This window comes from Desmodus rotundus, chromosome 9 (assembly GCF_022682495.2).
Source record: "Desmodus rotundus isolate HL8 chromosome 9, HLdesRot8A.1, whole genome shotgun sequence".
NCBI lineage: Eukaryota > Metazoa > Chordata > Mammalia > Chiroptera > Phyllostomidae > Desmodus > Desmodus rotundus.
The window spans coordinates 11,254,055-11,276,767 of NC_071395.1; the positions used below are offsets into that span (position 1 = coordinate 11,254,055).

Genomic DNA, 22,713 nt, shown 5'->3' on the forward strand with positions numbered 1-22,713 from the left:
ACCCCGCAACCCTACTCCCGAGTACGCATCCGAAGAAACGGAACCAGTGTCTCGAAGGGACAGCTGCACACTCATGCTCACGGAAGCATCATTCGCAATAGCCAAGATTTGGAAATAGCCCAGGTGTCCGTCAACACATGAACGGATAAAGGAGATGTGACACACACACACACACACACACACGAGGGAATGTTACTTAACCGCGAGAGAGAAGGAAATCCTGCCATGTGCAACAGCACGGGTGGACCTTGAAGATATCGCGCTAAGGGAGGCAAGTCGGGCAGGGAAAGACAAGCACTGTGTGCAATAACTTATCTGAGGGACCTAAAACCACTGAACCTGCACAGAGAGAGTGGAATGCTGATGATGAGGGGCTGGGGAGGATGCTGTTTCAGGGTGCAAACTGACAACTAGCAAGTGACTTCTGGATATCTCATGTACAGCACAGTGATTATAGTCGACATAGTATATTATAAAAGTTGCTCAGAGATCAAATCTTAACTGTTTGCAACACGAAAAAGTAGTGACAAACATATGACTTAACAGAGGCGTTAGCTGAAGCTGCGGTAGCGACCATTCGGCGATACTTAAACGTATTGTATCAAACCAACACATTGTGCCCTTTAACCTACACAATGCTACATGTCAATTATGCCTCCATGAAAATAAATTAATTTAAAAAAAGAAGAATGAGAGACTTGGACTAGGTCTGTGGTTCTCAAAGTTCTCTCAAAGTTCTCAGTACACTGCAGAGAAGCTGAGACATAGAAAGGCCCCTCAAGCCCCATCCTGGACATACTGAACCAGAAGTTGAAGGAAGGGTCCAGAAATCTGTGCTTCAGAGAGAGACTAAAAGGTAGGCGCCGCTGGGCTAGATGATTCTACCTCGGCAGTCCTAGACCTCTGTGACTCTAGTTTCCCAGGACACTAGCTCTCGTCCACCTCTTATCTTTGTGATCAGTCCCTACGGAAACTCTTCAAATGGCTCTGGCCCTGAGCGTCTACAATCTTCCTTGGTGATGGTTTCAGACCCAGACCATCTCTCATCCAGAGACACGGTCTTCCTCCTCCTCACTTACGACTTGTTACCTGGAACAAATCCCTTCCAAGCAACATTTAATACCACTAAAAAGTTTGTTTTTTCATCCTTCACTTTATAACAGTTGTTTTCCCCAAAGTTGTTTTCCTCAACACACTCATTTTATAATATACAGGGCGCAGCACAGTTCTGGCAAAAGGTAAAAACTCTATGTAAATGTTTCTTAAATAAATTGCACTTTGTCACAGCCCATTCTACATTGAAATGTACATGAAGCACAAGGGACCACTCAAGAGCGTAAAGGTCCATGCTTACAGGAAAGGAAAATGGTAAAATTATCCTAGAAAAAAAAAAAACTGTAGAAAAGTGTCGATTAATAGTAGGAAGATGTGGCTTTGCAGGCAGAGAAGGAGCCGGAGCCATCTGCAAGGGTGAAATTAGAGGCCTTAGGCGTCTGCCGTGGTCAAGTGCAAAGCAGTGTGCTTCAATTGACATCCTCCCCGGCCCTTCCTTCCTCCCCGGAGAAGTCTGCTGTAGCTCCCTGAGCTATCTCCACACCTGCCGTGTGTGTGTGTGTGTGTGTGTGTGTGTGTGTCTATTCATGCATTTATCTACTGAGATTTTCCTTTTTTCTAGTAACTGCCTTTCACACGCAGCATCTGCTCCTTCATGTTCAAAACATAAGCCTCTTCCAAAGTGCGTGTCTGTATTCTGGGACCACCAGCCTTCTGTTTTCTTGGACATCTTGCTTACCCAGGTCACAATGCTGTACTGGGTCCCGGCAAAGGGACAGCAACCTGGAGACCCTGCTGGTTTCCTCAAAGTGTGACGTTTTCCCTCCTGGATGTTCAGTCACTCTGGGTCTTCTATTCAATCGCACATCTGGGGCCAAAGAATCTCCCTTTGGGTTCTGCACGCCCAGTCATTTCTCTTCCTTCTCAGTCCTGTGTCTCCTGTGACTTTCTTATGCTCTCTCGGAACCTCCGGATTTGGAGAATGTTTGTCTTCAGAAGGAGGTTGGGGCAGCGTGCCTGATTTTGGCTCTGAGTCGCTGTCATTTCCACGCCAACATTTTCTTCTAGTCAGGGGTATCAAACTCATTGTCACCAGGGGCCATATCAGCCCTGAGGTTGCCTTCAGAGGGCCGAATGTAATTTTAGGACTGTATAAATGTAATGACTCCGTAACAGTTAAGCGAGAGCTCGGCGGTGCCACCAGGTAGAAACAAGGTGCCAGACCAGATAAGGTGGTCAAGGTGGAGGGCCGGACTCGGCCCACGGGCCTCGTGTTTGCCGCTTGTGGTCTAGGTCATCTACAGCCTTGGGCTCAGAGAGGGTCTCAGAGAGGGTCTCAGAGAGGCGCTCCACAGACCCAAGCAAGGCTGGGAGGAAGCTTCCTGCTTGCCCCAGGAAGCCCAGGGGTGTGGCATCCAGCGACATCCACACTCATAGGAGTCCTTTGGCTTCAAGGACAATCACCCCTGTGATACGATTTCTTCAAATAAAATGGAGCCAGTGAGTCCACTTTGGGGTTTGCAGTAACTATGAGGTACAAGGCCAATAGCAACGGTCAGTTTCAGTTCCACCTTTCCTGTCCAGCAGGTGTTCCTGAAACCAGTGGAAACAACAACGGACCTGACAGAAACTGATTTACCAACCACACCTGGTACAAGCACAGGACCTACAGCCAGAAGTCATGGAATATTAGCACAAACTCTTCCCCAGACGTTGGGATAAGAAAAATAGTACGTACTTCTTTTCCGAAAAGACCTGAGAACCTTTTCCTGCAGACGCTCTCGTTTGGGCCCCTGGGAAGTGTATTCAAGGTCGACGGACTGTACATGCAGCACTGCGGTCCTCGGGGAGCATCTGCCTGATGTCCACTGAGCCACTCCCCGGGAGGTCTCGTCAATGAGTCACAGCAGCACACCGTCAGCAGCCTGTGCTTTTAGGGCTCTGGACTTGCCCGGTCACCGTCCACGCAGATGGATACATTCTGCTGGGGCTGCCCAGTACCAGTCTTTATCATCAAAGACTTTGTTTAACTGCAGCTGTCCTCCAAATCCTGCCCTGAGCAAGGGGCACCAACTTCCAGTCACCCCGCTCCCTCTCCACGGGGATGGGACCTGGCTCATAAATCCAGGCAGTCAAGGAAAGCAGCTGCCCGGAGCCTGGCCGGGTTTGTCGGGTCTCAGTATCCCCAGGCGTCTGCGCATGTCAGTGGGGTACCTGCCTCGTTTCCCTTAGGTGAGAAGCTCATGTGTCTATGGATAAATACAGATAAACAGCCCGAAGAAGGAAGCACTCTGTCACAGATGGCCGGAAAAAGCTCTCTGGGTGCCTAACTATTCCCTCCAGAGCCCCTCTATTTTCACCCTAGGAACGCGATCGAGCAGTACGTGGTTCAATACTGGCATCCTGTGGCCGGAGCAATGCATCTGCTTTCTGACAGCCTCCCATCCTCAGGATCAGAACACTCCCTGGCTGTCTGGGCCGAGCGGCCTTTCACCATTTCCTGACAGCTGTTCGGTGGCCTTGCATGTTTTATGGACGCACCCTCGGGGCTGTGTGTTCTGATAAACCATCATTTCACCAGGCTAATGGGTTCGTGTGTATCGGGGTGAGAAGAAAGCCTAATACACAGGCTAGAGAATGTTACCCAACAAGACAATTTGATATTAAATTACTGAACGGACTGCTCCAAGCAGAGGCTCTCTGGCCTCCGAGTTCACGCGGGGCTTGTCTCCAGCAACAAGGAGGCGTTTGCGGGGAGCAGCGGCCTTCTGGTTCGGGACTCTGCTGCTCTGTCCGCCTGTGTGCGAGCGTTTTGTTTTGGCCAAAGGCTAGGAAAATACTTGCTATTGCAGCAATAAATACTATGAATTTTTTTTGTTTTATTACAGGAATGCTGCCTAAGAGGAAAATCAAACAAAATCGAGGAAGGAATTCCAAGGCAGCTATAAAGATAAAGGGTGACAGTGAGCGCAGATTCAAGGCAGAATTGCCACGCTCCTCAGTGAGACTAAATGGCATTTTTGAGAACCGAATCACCGTTATGGGACCACGGCATTGCTGCTGCTGCTTTCACAGATGGCCACCGCTAAATCTGGGGTCCTCGGAGAGGTTCAAAACATCATTAGAGACAGAAAAATAACCCAAAACTTTGAAATTACAGTAGCGGGGAAACACATCAAAGAAAGATCAAGCGCAGAACCTAGTAGCAGGCATGACTGACCAAAAGAACGGCACAAAATACATACATGTTAGCAAAAGGAAAGAAGTCTCACAGTGGGCGGACTGCAAGCGGGAGGAACAAAATGCCTACTAAGTGGGAGGAAACAAGGAATTGTCTTCAGCTCCAGGGCTGCCGGCTGTTTCATCCCACGCGCCCTTGGTTTCCCATGGTGCTCGGGGGTCTCACCACCTCGCCCAGCACCTGGGACAGACCCAGGCCCCACAGTGATGAGTGTTAATCTGTCCCGGACACTGGTGCTGAGGAGAGCAGCCTGATGGAAAATGCTGTTTAAAGAGACTTACTTTTTTTCTCTCAGAATCGAGTTGCCTACCCCTGAGAAACATAACTGAAAATATTCTACAGAAAACTAATGCGATCCAACAAGAAATAGAGATTAAATACTCTGCTACGTGTGCCTGTGTTAGCCTTAAAGGACCTAACTTTTATAGGAACGCTTCTTTGGGGAATAGCATTGCCAGCTAGGAAACAAACTTCAGTATAAACAGTACAAATGAGGTTAAAGACACCAAATACCAATTAAAGGCTAATAAAGAGGAATAGTAGCAAAACTCTATTTTAAATGACTGGCCTGAGTTCATGTAGCACACTAGAGATTCAATAGATACACCAAGTTGTTGGGGGTTTTTCAATTTTATTTTTAGTAGCACTGATATTTTTTATTAACAATTTTACCAGAAATCTCTCTGAACTTTTTGCTGGACTTTTAAAAATTAATTATGGTAAAGTAAGAAATTAAAAAAATGAGAAAAGTTCTTGTCTAAACTCACCAACAAGAAAATACCTGCTTCTCTGGCTGTGTTTTTTACCCTTCTCTCTCTTCCCCCAGGAACCCAATCTAGAAAAATCATGGAGTTCCCAGTCCAGCAGATGTGGGTTCAAATTCCAGCTCAATGGTTTAAATTCTGTACACTCAAAAATGAAACCTCCCCTCCCCGAGGCCTGGTTTCCCCCCCTGGGGACGGGAATAACCCCGCCTCACCCACAGATCTCATGGAGGACGGACCGGAAGAGACAATCACACAAGGAAAAACTGTCCCTTGGCAGAGTCCAGGACACAGCGTTGGGCTTTCGACAGAGGCTGTTCCTAAGCACCTTCCTACTACCGACCTGCTAGTTTCTCCTCCTCCAACTTACCTGGTGACCAAGCTCTGAGGGTGTTTCCTCTTGAGTGTCTTCCCCTTGGCCTTGGACCCTGCTGCAGCGGCCTGTGTTCAGACCCTTCCCAGTCTCATCGGGATTGCCCTCTGCCTTCACCCTCAAACCCCTCAAACCCATCCTCACTGTCCCCCAGATGATTTTTCTAAAACACAAACCTGCCCGAGCATGAATTCTAGCTCTTCTACCTAATACATGACTTGCAACAAGTTAGGTGAATTCCCCTGTGCTATAAAAAGTCCACAAAATAGGAACAATAATTTTCCCACCTCAGAAGGTTTTTAAAGATTACGGTCATATTTGTGCTAATATACGGAATCACACAACACATGAGAGCTGTGATTCTTCTCTCCCTTGTTCTGGCCGGCCTCTGGCCCCGGTGAGCCTTTCCACACCTATGAAGTAGGGTGGCGCTATAATCAGGGGATGGTAGGTCTCTGCCTAACTCCCGCCAGATCTGATAGCTCTCATCGAGGAGCCTGTTACGATATAGAATCACTAAGCTGCATTCAACCCAGAATAAAAATAAGTAGTCCATCTACTACAGGACTCAGGAGAGCAATTAGGCCATTTTCAGAACCGCTGGTAAACTTCTACCTAAGGAAGCTATTCTCGCAAGAAGTGACTAAGCAACCCAACAAAATACTGTGCCGCAAGGATTCAGTGGCTGCTCCCTAAACAAGCTTCCCGCTCTTCCTGCGTCCAGTCCTGGGGAAAATGCAGTAACGAACGTATTCAGACTAGCAGCTGTCCCACCAACGCTTTTACACTTTAAGATGCGTGCGTTACGCATATACACACTGGTGAGTTTCCTACCACACGGTCTCTAAAAATGTTCCGAAGCTGCTTAAAAGACTTACCGGACATTCTTCTAAACCACTTGGGCTTCTTGTCCCATATGATAAAAAGATAGTACGCAGGGACCCCCGTCAGCGTGATGATGAAGCCGATGCCCGTACTGAACGGGTCGGAGTAGAGGGACAGGGCAACCATGAAGAAGCATGTGAAGGAAAACAACGCCGGGACGAACAGCGGCACCTGGAAGGCAGCACAGAAGCAAGTCACTTCCCGCAGATGCAGGAGACGGACGGCACTTAGTGATGAGAACGTCAGCCACGTGCCTGGGGCACACACTGGTCACATGACCAGGTGACAGGCATCATCCTACCTTACCTTGGTAGCGAAATCTCTTTAAAGGGGCACAGAATGTATCAAACATACTCCCTTAATTAAAAAAAAAAATCTTTGGATAGAATAAAATCTAAGGATAAACAAATATGTTTCAGTACAGGAGTTCTGTTTGAATTATTTTCCTAGTTAAGTACCACTCTTATCTCTGGTTTTGATATTAAAAGATAGGCTGTTTGGTAATTATGATTAGAATCCACTTTAATGTGGAGCCAAGACCACGGGCTGCTAGTTACATGTTAAATCCTTTCGGGGAACATTGATTTTCTGTTGGAGACGCACAATAAGAAACGACAGGAACGAAACAGGCCAACTCCTATGCAACCACTAATGAAGATGTTGCCGGGATTAGGCAGTGAATATAATTAGCAACAAATTCTAACGACGTAACTGACAACCTTATCCGTTCTGAACAGTGAGGACAAATCAATCTAGGCAGGTCCAAGGCTGAGGGGGTGAGTAGCACGTTCTTCAGCCCTCTCTAAGGGATCCTTAGTTATGGTTAGTGTGCTTTGGATTAAGGGGTATGTTCACACATCTTCACTTCCCTTTATGTTTTACCTATTTATTCCTTCTAGAGTGTATATTGTAGAAAAAGAGCAATGTAAGGAGTCATAACCTTTAAAACTACTTAAAATGCCTATTTGGTAAGGAAGCATCCTTTTTTCGAGTTTTAACGAGTGATATGATGCCGTATGTATCTGCCTCACTCTCTCTCAGTCTGGCTGTCCGCAAATACTCAGCGTAAAGACAGATCAAAGTATCCCGTACTTCGAATTCATCAGATCTTTGGACATATCGCGAAAAATCAGCACAGCAGTCATCTTCCATTAATAACGCCTCACTTCAAAAGTATGACGAAGTTCAGTACATCACATTAAAAAAAAAAAGTGATGGTCTCTTTGTCCAGGCTGAACTCAATCCACTCTGAGGGCACTACCTGCATTAAACACTTTCCAGGAGAGCATGGTGCCCCATCCCCAAGGTACAAGGAAGGGAGGACTAGGCATCGGGAGACAGACCGATGTGAGCCTATTAAGGTGGCCGAGCTTACCTTGAAAGGACGATGCATATCCGGGCGTTTGTAGCGAAGATAAATCAGCCCGGCCACCGCCAGCCCAATAAAAAGCCACCTGGCAAAACTGAGGAAATTCAGGAGACTGTAGAGGTCCGCGGAGAAGAGCATCACAACCGTCAGAGGGTACTGGGGGAGGGGACAGAAACCGAGCTGGGTGAGTCCGAGGGAACACAGGTGAGGCCAGCGGTAACAGGCCTTCCTACCATCTTTCTCAAATGATCGTTTACACTGACAAACTGCCAGGCGAGCAGAAGCCACCCTCCTGCCCGGGTTCTGCCCTGAACGTCTCTTTGCACACCAGTAACAGCATGCGAGGGCCATCGTCGCGACCCGGTATTCAGAAGGGATTTCATATGGATGTTTGGTTTTTACGTTGCTTTTCCATCTGATGGGAGAGGCTGACTTTTCAAAGTCGTTCTCAGTGGCTCAAAATGGGAAGACCAAGAAACCGAGGTCACTGATAACGAGTAACAAAATCCAAAGAGCGCCCTATTGGAAAGTTGGCAGAAAGCCCCACCAGGGAGGTCTGAGGGGCTCTGGCCTGCGCACCCATGAGGCTCAGCCACTGCTAGGGGGCGCTGTCGTGCCCGGAATGCAAAGTAGTGACCTTTCCTTCCTCCCCTCTCAGCTCCCCGTGTGCTTGCCACGGGTGACCCTCCACACCGCAGGGAAGACCAGCCCAGCCAGTCTCCGCAGCTGTGCGTGCCAAGGACGGCCTCACTGATAGCCGATAGCTGCGGCTGAAAACAAAAGCCCTCTTCACAGCCTAGTACACTCAGTTCCCACAAGTGACCATTACCTTCCAGATTTCTCCAAGAGAGCACTGTGTACTTTACAAAGAAATTACAAGGAAGCATTCTGAAACAAATTAAATGCATGAAAAAAAATGCTCAATGCATTCTATGGTGCTCCTGACAGCAGATTCCATTTGAGAGAAATGTTACAAAATGGTAGGTAAAAGTGACTCTCCCATGGCCTGTGGGTGTTTGAGGACTTTCAACCTTACACAGCCTTCCGTACCCCACGTGTCACAAATACATTTAAGGGTCAGTGTTTTTAGTTCTCCCCTTGTAGGGTTACTCTTGAATGTCTCACTTTCAACCACAGAATCACTACACCGTCTAGGATTTCATGTTTTTCCCCCTATAATTTTGTGTGCATTTCATTATAAGGAGCCTAAGAGGAGACATCTGCATCATTCAGGACTGTGGTTTTTAGCTCCACTCTCAGTGCTTAGAATTGGGACTTACTCCTCTGCCCCCTTTTCTGCAAGGTCCTGTATTAATGACAGGAGCCAAGCTAACTCATTTCCCCTAGACCTCAGAATTGTCTACATGTGAAGGAGAAAGGCGATGCAGTTACTGCCGCACAGCATCAAATCTGCGTCAGAAATACTGAGTCAAGGGAAGCAGTGGAAACAGCCTGCCTGCCAACCCCCTCCCAGATATACATTGGGCCGATTTTGCAATGAATAAGAAAGGAAAGCACTCTCTAAAGTCTGGTGTGACGTCCTCTTTGCTAACCTGTTATCCGCGGTTCTATCTAGAGATGTTAATATGCATTACCAGAACAATAACAGCTGGCAGAGGAGTGTGCTTGCGGACATGAATCATGGAGAGGATTTCCGGAAGGTGACCCTCTCGAGACGCAACATAGAATAACCTGATGGGAGAGAAATGGGGGTGGAGTTGACTGTATAATTGATCAATCGTTGCAGAGGGAAAAGATCCCAGAAATCTCAGAGACAACGTGCAGCTTTTTTCATACCAAATGGCTGGAACATTTCTTAGGAGATTACTTCAATTTCACTTTTCAGATAAGGTAGAGAACATCATGAGAAACCTGACTTAGAATTTAATGAAAATCTGCCAGTGTATTATATATTCTTCTTTGAGGAGAAACAAAGCAGCATCTGACTCAGCATAGCTCTCCCTACATGTAAAAAGCACATGGTAATTTAGTTCTAGGCTCCCAGGATTGTGGGCGTGCTGTCTATCCAATTCAACCCAACACACACACACAGGCACACACACACACACTTGAACATGAATAAAGGAAACCTCATTTAAAACGGAGGTGGGAAGCCCTGAAAGGAGAGCTCAACAGGAAGATGCTTTTTCACCACCTCAGCAGGAGAAAAGACATTTTTCTCCTCGCCCGGCAATAACCCAGCTGGTGAGAAGCCACAACAACCCTGCACTCTCACTCTCTTCCAATGGCCTTTCAATCAAAACCGCCCCTCTCCGCTCCCTCCTTTCGTCTATAAAAACAAGCCCCTCTCCTTTGTTCTCTGCACTTGCCTATGGTTTTGCTACAGTTTGCTGTTCAGAACTGCAGCTCCTCTGCTCCTCCTGAGTAAGCTCATTTCCCTGGTAAACATCTGGCTATTTTGTTTCTAAGGATGACAACACATCTCGCATTCATATTTACCTGATTGGGTTTTAATCTTATGTTATTAAAACAAAAAGGACTTTTGCATCAAAGAAAGCAATAGGGATACAGATGGGGTGGTGATTTCTGGTGTCTCTTTACTTTACTTTTTCTCTTGTCACCTTTAGAGAAACAACAGATTTTATCACCAGAAATAAAAGAGCTGTTGCTAGACTCTGTAGACATTCTATTAAAAAAATGCCACATGCCCAGAGTCAGGCTGGCTGTGAGTAGAGGAGCAGTGCCCTCTACTGGGCAGAATAAGAAATGGAGTTGGTATTTGGATGAAGACTTCCATCCAGCATGTCCCTTTAAAAACAACAGATTTGGAGGCCGTTTCCTTGTAAAGTTATCCTTATCCTGTTCAACCTCAGAAACAGCAATACATTTCTGGAAATGCCTGAACTCACTCACCTGGAGACAGCAAATACACCACCATTCATGGAGCCAAAGCAGGTGAGGGCAACGAAGATCGGAACCGCTAAGGAGAAATTTCCCAGTAGCCTCTCAGCAAAGGTCTGGTGAAAGACAGAACAACACAAATTAATGCTTTGGCAGAAAGTAAAATAAAATGAAACAATACATACCAGACTCGCTCTAGGACTTTCTATTAGCCTGGTGATATGTCTGTTTTATAATCCTTCTCTTAGGTTAGGGTCAGACTGACTCTGTGGACAATACCCAGGCGTTGTTTATTGCAAAAACATGGGCAAAGGTCTAAACAAGCACCTGTTCTCTACTTTCAAAATGCGATGATGCATTTCCTGAATGAATCTTTACCAGCTATGGCCAAAATCTTCCATTATTCCAGTAAATGGAAAAAGCTCCTTCAGAAATTCTGCCCTTGGAGACAGAAGTACTTTTTTGCATAGTACCTTCTCCTTAGCCAAGAAAGCCACATTTTGATAGTAAAGCACCAGTGTACACTGAGAAGCATGCCAGAATCTTGTTTCACATGCCAACCCCACCGTTATGACATACAAGAGTAATAGAAAGAAAATGATGACTTAATCATTTACATCATATCTATGCGATGCGCTAAAAATCTTTTAAATCTACATGAAGCACATCAGCTGAACCTCTGTTTATCGAACCAGCACCTCCATCTCAATTATCTGGCAGTTTCTTCTGTGGTTTCCTATAAAAAGGCTAGAATGCAAGTCCAAGTCCAAGGAAATCAAGCCAGAGAAAATACAAGAGATAAACAAGAAATTTCCTTTAATGCCATGGCATAAAGGGTGTATTTTCCAAAATAAAAACTAAGGTGGGATTCTTCACTTGTCCTGATGTATCTGGGACTGTGCCATTAAAGGACCATATCACGCCCACAGAGCAAGTGTGTCCCTCCATCTAGTGCGAGGAGGTGACTGGCCCCACGTCAGGGAGATCCGTACGTGGGGGTGTCTGCTAGAACGTACAGCAGTGGCCAAGTCTTGCTTTAAATACAGTCGCTCGTACGTAGGCTCACATGAAACGAGATCATTGGTTCCCTGTGGAAGTTGCTGATATGAGCTGATAGGGACTATTTTGAAAGGAATTGACATCTAATAATGGGAAGTTATTTTTCCCCCTTGATTGTTGTGAGGTCATGAATAAAGGCTCTCTTACTACCTAAATTTTTATACAAAATAAAAGTATGGGTCACAGAATAACAGACCCATAACATGACTTTTGGGAGCATCGATGGTCTGAACTCTAACAAATCCTGGAAAATGTAAAATTCTGAGTCCCTATTCTTTGGGAGTTAAAATGCACATTAGCATCTTTAGTATTCCAAGATGTACTTGGCAATGATATCTATTTAGCTTTTAATAATTCAGTGTTCCCCCAAATCAATAATATCCTATGACTAGTATTCAAAAGAATACACTAGAAGAAACAAACATTTATGGTCAACTAGGAAATTCTTAAGGGGTACTTTGGGGAGAATGTTTGAAAAGTTCACCAACAGGAAACAGTATAATATGCATTGCAATTTGCATACCAAAAATGCATTTTTTTAAACAATTCAGGAACTGCCCACCTGCCCTTCAAGACATGTTGGAAGAACAATGCCTCTACTCGATGTACATGTGTGGAAATGTGTTTCCACGCATGTACATGCGGAAATATTCTACATGAAATTAACACTATGGAGAAACCACGTGGGATTTTAGCTGTGTCAGCTGAACGGAATGTGCTAAGGTGTGTTCTACAATTTTAAATACTCATTATCATTTAGGTCAGGAAGAGATTACTGAATTTCCAAACCCTTTTCTGCTATGAAACTGCATCAACTCATCGACCTAAATCCAAGCTGGCAGGCCCCCAGCTTGCACTCACCACTGCCACTGCATCGGACAGCAAGAGCTCCTCTGCGCTGATGGTCGTGAAGTAGGCCACGTTGGTCAGCACGTAGCCGATGGTGACGATGGCCATGGATATGCAGATGGCCAGGGGGACAGTTCTGAAACGCACAAGGGAATCGCTTATTAGTCATCTTTTGTGAGTCATTTCCTGAAACCAAAGAAGATAACAGGCGAATTCAAACAAAAAAAATTAAATGGTATGTGTGATAATGACAGGCTCTGTCGGGTGTGCATAAACATTTCACCAGGGTGAAGTACCACACGTTCCTGGGTAAAGTGATCCCATCCATGGGGGTGGACACTTCGGGTGTCTTGTCCCCTGCTCCGCCCCCAGAGCAGGCGGGTCTATCCCAGTCTTGTGCTCCATAAATGAGCATGCGTCCCCTGGGAGACTTGTTAAAACACAGCCATCTCGGAGCTCCTGACTCAGTAGGCTCTGTCTGCATTTCTAACTAGTCCCCAGTGATGCCGATGCTGCTGGCCAGGGGACCCCAAGTTGAGAACCGTGGTCCTCTATGACTCTAACCCCAGTTCACGGCCTCCACGCCTTTCTGACACTGGTCCCCTGCAGGGTCTTTCACATGCAGGGGATTTTCCCCTCCAGTAGCTTTCCTTATCAGCAAATAATGCTTCTGAAGTACTTTTGGAAGTGCGAGAGCAGGATGGGGCTATCAATACCTTTCTAAACGATGGGAATAGTAATTTTGCATGCGACACAAAATGCACAGAAGCACTCACAATAATGCCTGTGCACTGCCCTGCTGTGAGTTCAAAGAAAGCTCAAGATCATGAGTGTCTATTAAAGCAACAGCACAGATAATCCCGTGAAATTAGAGGGGATGTGCTGTGAAGTACATGTGACCGGACAGTGCTGACGTGACACAGCATCAAGAAACACCCAGCGCAGAGGCAACGTTATGTTTTCATTCAAGGCACTGGGGAAGCCAGGAAGTTACCGACCCAGTAATTTGATTCCACATTACTGATACACATTACTTGCTTAACATCACCACCTCCTCAGACTCTTTCCAGTCCAGGCAACTTAAACCTTCAGCTCCCAGCATAAAGGCTGATGGGTTTTTTGGTTTTGGGTTTTTTTAGCCATAGAGCTCATCAGCCCTCCTGGAGCCTTAACCCTGCTGGGGACCACTAACAAAGCCTTCAGTACAATCTCTTCCAAGAGGAAAAGGGGCATAGCCTGCCTCACTCTCCAAGCTGGGTGTGCTTTTAGCACAGGAAGTGCCCGCTCATTATGCAGAACAGGCAACCCTAGCCAGTCAGCAGCTGCCATCCATCATGCCCCTTGGAGCCCAACACTCCCCTGATGCCTAGAGCCTTAAGCATTGATGGGGAAACACGCTGGCCTCTAAATCCTGGCATCCTGATAGGAAAGGAGGAGATGTTCCCCTTCCTGGGGGCAAAGAACAGACTGAGGAATTTCCTCGTAACGCCATTAACATGCATTACCAGTTATGACTGATAAATGCTACATTTAAGCAAAGGAAATCACCAGGCCAATTAAATCCAAAAGAGTGACTGGCACAAGGCAAATTAAAGACGAATTCTGCTTCTTTGGAAGAAAGGTTTTATGGAAATACAAGGGGGAATGGAGATGAACACGAAGGTCAACAGGCAGCTTTTCAATCACTCACTGTACTATTTTAAACTTGAATCCTTTCCTTTAGGATTTCCCCAAATGGGACGTGAAGTTCTTTCCATGGAGGAGAGAAGCAGAGAGAGGGTGAGAGATTCTCTGTCCCTTGCATGAACAGTATGAAGGAATGGAATTAAGAAGTGAAAAGGTCCTGCTAATAAAAAGGGAGGAGACTTACAGTGAAGTGCAGTGCAGTGACCTAACCGGACCGGGACAGGTAGCCCCGCCTCATCCCAGGATGCTGGAAAACAGCAGAGGAGTCGGTCTCAAATTTGGCCTTGGGCCTGTGGCAGGAATCGAGACCTCCCCCAGCCTAGAGGGTATGGTCCTTCTGAGGGAGGTTTTCTAAGCAGATATTCGCAGAAGGGATCTTTGAAGGGACCCTTCCAGGTCAGCTTTCCTTTTTCCTTTTTCTGTCTCAGCTTGTCAGTAACAAGAAGCAACACCAGCGGCAGCTGCCACCTACGTGGTGTCTGCTATGCGCCCAACATTTTACTAGGCACTTTACGTGTTTGTCTCCCTTTGTCCTTAGGAAGTGCCGTAGGTTGGAAACATGGCCATTTTCTACATGAGGAAATGAAGTGTTGGAGAACTGCAGTCACTGTTCAAGGATACACAGATGGGAAGCAGAAACACAGACTTCAGCTGCCCATCTGGCCTTCCTTGAAGTCAAAGCATTTTAACCACCAATGTGTACGCTCTCTCCTCCACATGTGGGTCGTCAAGCGCTATTAATTTGCAGAGAAATCACAATTGCTGAATATCATGTTTATTGGAGAGCTCTTATCAAGCCTATGTTGCTCCTGCAGTCACTGAAAATGCAGCTTCATCTACCATGAAGGAGGGAAAAGTCCTTATTCCATGATTTGTATAGATTTTCTGTGTAACATGAACTGTAATGTACAGTTTCACTGTTTAGGAAGTAGATTTTCTGTTTTCTTTTTTTTTTTTTTTAATTTAAAAGGCTAGCTTAATTAATTTCCCTAGACAACTTTAGTGGAAAAGAAGGAAAAGTAGGTATGCTTGTCAGATAAACTGAACCAGATGAACAATTTTACTATCAGCTAAATCTACTCAACAGACATTAGAGGGGAAACTCAACGGACCTTAAAATATAGGAGGAGAGAGCGGTCTGACCTTGTGCAGTTCCTAACGTGCCCGGTAACCCCTCCAGGTCAAAAGGGGGCTCGGGAATTGGAGGGGTTGTGGCGAAACAGCCACTCTCTTCTGCCCGGAGGTTCTACTTCACTTGGACAAAGGGAAGGAGGAGAGGAATCCCGGCTGCCTTGCGATAAACAGTAACCGGCTACCAAGAAAGCGGGTGACGTGTGGAGAAGGGCTTGGCACCCACGGTTAACTCCTGGGTTTTGAGCGTCACAGCACAAGAGCAGCTGGGTGAGCTGATGAAAGCTATTCGGCCACGTCATGGCAATCTTTGTGAAGGCCTTGGACGCAGAGGGCAGATAAGCACAGTTAGTAACCCAAGATTAAAGCAAACGGCACCCAATGATACAAGGAATTAAAGGCGCTACCAGGGCGTGGAAGGTTCCCGCCCCTGTGTGCCGGGGAGGCTGCCGCTAATGCTAAGCTCCACAAAGCCAGCATCGTCAAGCTGGATAAAAATGACTCACATCGACACCTGTGACGTCCACTCCTTCTCAAGGATTTGTGAGTGTTTGTTATGAGTAACAAAATACAAATGTATTGAAAAGAGTCACATAATCCCTAAGGGCTTTTTGTCATTATATCTAGACCTTTCAAAGAACAGGCATTAAGTATGGGAGAATCTGATATTTTCATTAGTTGCAAATTGTTTTCAGTCAAAAGGTCTTGAGTAGTTTCTTACAGGTTTATTTTAGATGGGCACCTATAACCAGTCTATGTCAACTGGTATCTATGGATAAAGACTTGTTCCATTTGAACTCATCACATGAAGTCTGGAACATTCGCTGAGAAGCACTTTCATTCTGAGGAACAGACCTCCGCATGAAACCAAGTGGTCCCACCAGTACTGGCTCATACTTTACTTTTGTATAATCTCCAAAGCACTAGCAAATATACTTTATCTTCAAATACACACATGTCATTTCAAATCTTGAGTGGAATGAGCTAGAGTATGAATAATTAATAAATAAAATTCATAACCGATTGAGATAGGAGGTAATTGATACCCCTATTTTCAAACAAGGGATCTCAAGATTCAGGGGGTTAAGTGCCATGGCCAAAGTCACAAAAGCTGTCAGGGAAGGGCTAGAACTTGAACCTAGCTTCTCCAGCTCTATTTTCCACATCCGTGACACACCCTATCATACCATGGCTGCATTGTGCCTACATTAACTCTGTCTACAAGGTCCCTAAGACACTTACATGCTGATAAACATATATTATATTTTGCATAAGTGACACAAAAACTGGATTGTTACAATGTGACTCATTTTAAGCCAAGTATAGTTTTCTACGTAACTAGTAGCCCTCACAAATATCCATGCAGCATGGGCTGCATTTTTTAACATGCTTCACAGCTGTAATAGAGCATCAGAAATAACCATTGTTTCCAGGGCTCCCTACTGGCTAAAAAGACTCTTGCTATGAAAACAGAATGAGTAAACCTAGCTTGAGTCTCCAGAGACTTAAGCGCATCTGAAGGTGACAGTGATTTCTGATATTCGGACCATATGAGTAATTCTGTAATCACTCGAATTTTGGACATTTACTAGAATTGTTGTGTAACTTGAACAAAACCTTCGGAGATTTCTGTGAACCAAAATAAGTCCCACACGATCCCCTGTGTCGGATATACACACTGGGGGCCACAGAACTCGCTGCTCCTGGGGCGTCTGCAACTGTCGTTGAGCTACGGGGCTGGGCGCGGTGACAGGTTTGCTAGAACCCACTCCTGGGTATTCGGGTATTCTGGGATCCTTTAAGACAAGTGGTGATGCTTCACATTTTCTATTTAAAAATCATTAATATTTTAACACATGTGTTTGGCATTCAGAAAAAAAGGAGGGAAGAATGAAAGGAGGAACTCAGAAGGGCAAGAATATTACAAACTTAATATGTGAGATACAAAAAAAAAAGGAAAACAGGGTTTTTGAAAGTATTTTTAATTCTGTTGGTAAACTAGGGAATTTTTGTTTATGTGATTGAAATGTAACTGTGATTCACCTAACATATGGTATTTAAAATTACCTTAAGTATCTTTGGATTCCAAGTATTCATCTTAGAATCATACTTAGTTTGCAATTTCTTTATAATGACACAAAAAAGACCTTGAAAGCTTTTTAGATCTGACCCAGAAATTACTCAAGCCTGTCTATTTTTGACTTACAAATTATTTTTTTTGCAAAATTACTGTTAATTTTATTACCACTGTTAATTTTATCTTACTCCTCAAACTTCAGTCATATGTTACCAGCAAAAAGATAGAGTATGTCTCAAAGAAAATGTATCTACGTTTTTCACTTATATGATTTTTCTTCCATACATTTTACATGCCTCCCCTGACTCTTGCTCATTCCAAACTCCCCAGAGACCCCTGGACAGGGAGCTCTGCTATCTGGCTCTGTGATTTTTGGTAGTTTTAGCAGGGACTGAATTACAAATAAGTGTTCTTGATAGCTTTCCAGACTTGAATCTGTTAGATTGCAGATGACTGGAATTGCACGAATCCCTGATGCGTTTGCAGCGATTTTGCCGCATTGTCACTTAGCGCTGCCACTGCATGCGTCGTCACCCGCCATGCGTGGGAATGGGGCTGTTAATGACATTTCAGAAGAAATGCACTTGAGGAGACACAGCAAGTTGTTGGGGAGATGGCGTGGGCTGTGCTGAAAGAAAAGTGTAGTGCAAGAAGAAGAATACATTCGATAAACCTATTTGTGAGCATCCTTAAAGGTCCGTGGTCCAAGTTCTGTTACTGACAATTTCCGGGCCAGGGCTGCACACAGTGATGTGGCAAAGAGATTGTCGCGGAAAGGTATGTGGTGACCCCACTGACTTCAAGCATGGCACGCCTGCCCTCTGCTTCGTACAGTATCAAGGCTAGGCTTGCTTCACATTTCAGCACCACTGGGGTCTAATCTAAATCTCACCATTCTCCTTTGTCCACAGATGAAGAACTCCAGAAGCAAAAGAGAAGACAGAGAGACCTGGAGGGAGAAGTAAGAAATGAACAGACACAGATTAAAAGACTGCAGGGCTGAAGGCGGCTCCTGGGCAAACGTACACAGACATGTAAAGGAGGGAGAAAGGTGCAGCAAAACCACAGGGAGAACTGAGCTGAAGCCTTCAATTCAGAAAGAGGGGAAAAGGCAGTCAGGAGCGATAATATGAGCAATTTTATTCCTTAAATACTTTACTTTTTCTCCTACTGTTAGAATGCATTCACACCTACATAAAATTATTCAGCAAAATACAGCTTGAGAGTAAATTTTTGTTTGCTTGCATTTCATGCAAGTAAAAAATTTGCATTGTCTGCACCTCATTTTTTCTCATATTCTAAAGGTTTAGAGTGTGGCTTCCAGGTATACTACAGTTATCAGTATTCATCAGGGGTAAACATAAAGATATTAGCAGGCAAGTCTGAGTGTACAAAAATAAAATTGGTTTCCAATAAAATGTTAGCAACTAAATAATGAGGTAAAATATTTTAATAACACTAATGGCCACTGCTTATTTTTGTTATATTGTTTTTAAAATACACCTTTTAAATTTTCATGACTTTCTTCCGGATCTGGTCGAATGTACTCTAAGGTAATACAGCATCTCAGTGAGCCGATTTTATAACGGAGTTCCTGAGATTCGGATGTATGGCTGAGACCATTAGTTATCTACCACGAATGTGTTCCTCTTTCCAGAGTAGAAGGTGTTCCTGAGAAGCAGCTTAGATAGACCGCATTCCCCAAACTCCCTTGTTTCTAGATGGGAATATGCCTCATTCTTCTGTGTCAATTATCATGGCAATCGAAGGCCAAGGTGTTGTTTAAGAAGTGGGTTGTCTTGTTGCCCCACTTTGCTAACTGACAGTTACAGAGAGGCACAGCCACATCCTGGAAGGAATCTGGCTCACAGACCTGTGGAAGAAAGCCCACCGGTGAGCCAGGGATGCCAACAGTGGCTGACTGTTACTTCATTTAATAAATTTTCGATGGTTTAGAGCCATTGAAAATTTGCAGTTTGTTTGTTAGAGCCGCTGGCATCACCCGAACGAACAAAAGAATGAAGGGCTTCATTATATTGAAACGGGTCGAAATTTCAGTTAACTGGGTTAAATAAGACTTAAAATGGGTCCCATTCTACTTGTTTTATAAGAGATCAGTATGTGATGTTAAATTCTTAAAACAACACCCCAAATGACAAAATCAAATAAAAACATTAACATCTGAAAAAGCCAGGATGGTGAAAAAGTCATTATTCAAACGTCCCAGAAACGGAGCAAAGACAGAGCCCACTGCCCATTGTTCCGAACATAAAATCCCCTGCACATCGGACAACTGCCGCCACCCAACAAGGGCCAAGCACAAGGCCCTTGTCTTGCCCCAGGACACATGATGGGACAGTGGAATATTAAATTAATACACTGAAAACAAGGCAACATAAAATAAACACACTCACCCTGGCATAGTAAATGAAAATTAGAGTCAAAGTTCCCTCGGGCCATAAACACATCTTACGAGGAGCTAATAACACTTCCATACGCACATAAATCAGGGCCCGTCACATTATAGGAAATGGAACAGGTAAACCTGGGGACATTCAGCCATGACAAATGAACTACTGCTTCTACCACCAAGCATTGACTCCACATTTCTGACCACCGGTGATTAGTCTAATTATCAGGAGTCATTCACTTCGATATCTGGTGGCCAAGTAGATAACTGGCTTTCCGATTGGGTGCTCTCGGAATCGAAATAGCAAGTGGACAACAGACAACAGACAGTACAGGCTCCTCTGTTTTCACTCCAACCACAGCAGTCCTCTTTACCCGGTTTATGTGTTAACGTTCTGCCAGACAACGGAAGTATTCCGGTGCTTTCAGATAGTTTTAAAATGACTGCTCCCGATTCTTCTCTATGTCAAATTACGTTTCTAGGTCATTTTTTCAACCCAATGACAACTTCCTAAAGTATTAAAAATATGTAGATTGGTTTCATAAGGTATCTGTCTGTGAATGATTAAGTAAGTGTATTTGTGTACATTTGACTCAATGAAGTTGAAACTAATTTTCCAATGCAACAAATTTCTATTATACTCCTAGCATAACCGAGGGGGAAAGTCTTCATAGGAAAGCTATGAGCAGACAGGACAGCCAACAGCTGGGCTTGGCCTTAACCAAAGAGGCAAATACGCAGGGCAGGGCCACAGCGCATGGGACACAAGAGCTTAATGGAGCAGCAGGGAAAAGCGAAGATGAGAAGAAATAGAGTTGATGGGCTAAGCACCCTGCAGGTTTAGAGAGATGATGTGTCATTGTCAAGAAAGCGATGATGAAGACTCGTGATTGGACCTGGTGACAGCTCCCTGAAAAGGTCACAAAAGCCCACAAAATGGTAGGTCCTCCTGCAAGTCCTCCCCCTCCTCTCCTCGGGCTGTGCGTTTACAAAGATTCATATTCCCAGTGGAAATGGAAATATTGTGATCTTTTATCTCTCAGCTCAAACATTAAATCTTTTGGTAAAAAAAAAGCTTTTTTGCCTTCACTGTATATTCACTATGCCTTTTCTTAGAATACAAAGATTCCTAGGCACACCTCTCTCCGGGGATAATGTGCTCACGTCCAGGCGCCGGGTGCTACGGCTGAGGGACTGTCAGTCCTGGGCCAGTAGGAGCAGTCCTGATATCTACCCACTGCTTGACTCCCCTTGTGCTCCGTCTTCTCCCTCAGCCCCATCGCCCATTGCTAACCTTATAACCAAGAAAAAATGACAGATACTACCCCAAGTGTAAACTGTCTTCTCACAACGTCTTATCTCTGGAGTTTTGCTTTCACTGGATTTCAGAGAATTCCGAAAAACACTCCTGGCCTATACTCTGAAGGCTGGGTCAAGGCATGTCCTTGTCACTAGCGGGAACACAGATCACCGGATCTCCCTGGACTTAAACTTCCCCGTCCCTGGAAGAAGGTGTTGAATTAATGAAATCTAAAGTCCATTTCACTTAAAAGTTCATTACCCAAGCCCTTCAGCAAATAAAGCAAATCCATAAAAATTGTTGAACAGAATGGAAAAGTCAGCTGAACGCTTGCTCATATATCAGAACATCCTAAAGAAATTTCTGCCATTGCCTCGTTCTGTCAGTCAGAGGAGAGAACAGCACGTGGACTTTACAATCTCCTCCCCTGTGTTCGGAAGATGGTGGCTCTGTCCCCAACCAGGAAACCAGCACGCTGAATCGCCGTCAAAACGTCAGCCTGGCTGAAAAACACGGATCTTTACGGAAGACCGTTTAAAGGATAAGCAGTCTGTCCACTCTTTCCGATTCTCGAATGGGGTCTGTAGCTCAGGGCAGACCTCCCAAAGGCCACACACGGGGAGTGTGTTATCATAGATGCTCATGGACTGTCTTTGTAAGTCGCCGTATTTTATACTTTCGGGTTTATCAAAACTTCACTGCAGGCAAATTTGTAAAATTCACCTGCATTCCAGGCAGGCATCTGTAGTTATATTATTAAGGATACTGCCATACGCATTCTATCAAAGTCCTTTACACAGAGCTCACTCTTCTAACCAGAGTTATCAAGTATCTTCTTTCTGTTAGGCATTGTTATCTGTTAAGAGACAAAGATAACAACCACAACAACAACAAAAATGTATTCTCTCGTGTAATCTAAAATCTGAACATGGGAAGACACGGAGGGCCTCTCCCTGGAGCACAGCTCTCCCCCCACCCCTGGGTCCACACATGGTTGCCTCAGTCTTGCCCATTAGTCTCAGTGCAGCCTCCACCCCAGAGACACCTCCTCTCCTTTTTCTAAGCACCCTGCCCAGCCCAGTATTTCCCATCCCTTACTATTTTTAATGAGGGGGAAAAAATCCTCTAACTCCTGCCTTTTCAAATGTCTTTGTTTAGGTACTCATACTGACCAAAGTCTACAAAGAAAGTAAGGCCGCTCTGAGTGTTACAAAGTGCCCTCAGAGCATTTGCTCTAAATCTCTAGGGCAAACATCTTTGGAAGAGGTTACCGGGACTGCTGGCCACCCTCAAGGACAGCACTGCTCTGTACGGAGCTTGCAACCGTGCGTGCAAAGAGTTGCCCGCCTCCCTGACCTCTGTTATTTTTTCATCGGTTTTACCAACCTCTTACTTCTAGGACATATCTTACAGGCATGGTTCCCTAAAACACAGAGATAACTACTTTTAAAAAATTAAAATAAAAGCTCATTTCCAATAGTGATAGAAACAGTTGAAAAACTTAGCCATATTTAAATAGTTTCCACCAACTAAGCTATCATTTTGACTCTTCCTCTTACATTATTTTCACAGCCGTGAAATAAATCTGTACAAACCTCCCCAAAGAAGACTTAAAAAAAATAAATGGAAGCCATGAAGGGGAAAAATAAAAAAT

The 22,713-nt window shown here is 44.8% G+C and overlaps 1 protein-coding gene across 1 annotated transcript in view; it reads right to left on the minus strand.

Annotated features, from left to right (window-relative positions):
* The window catches only part of SLC7A11 (solute carrier family 7 member 11), a 71,629-nt gene that overhangs the window by 8,495 nt on the left and 40,421 nt on the right, over positions 1-22,713 (minus strand). The window contains exons 7-11 of the mRNA XM_024568779.4: positions 12,468-12,591; positions 10,560-10,663; positions 9,281-9,377; positions 7,692-7,841; positions 6,310-6,487 (exon numbers count right to left, since the gene is read on the minus strand). Of these exons, the coding sequence (XP_024424547.1) occupies positions 6,310-6,487; positions 7,692-7,841; positions 9,281-9,377; positions 10,560-10,663; positions 12,468-12,591 (653 nt within the window). The remainder of the gene's footprint in view (positions 1-6,309; positions 6,488-7,691; positions 7,842-9,280; positions 9,378-10,559; positions 10,664-12,467; positions 12,592-22,713) is intronic.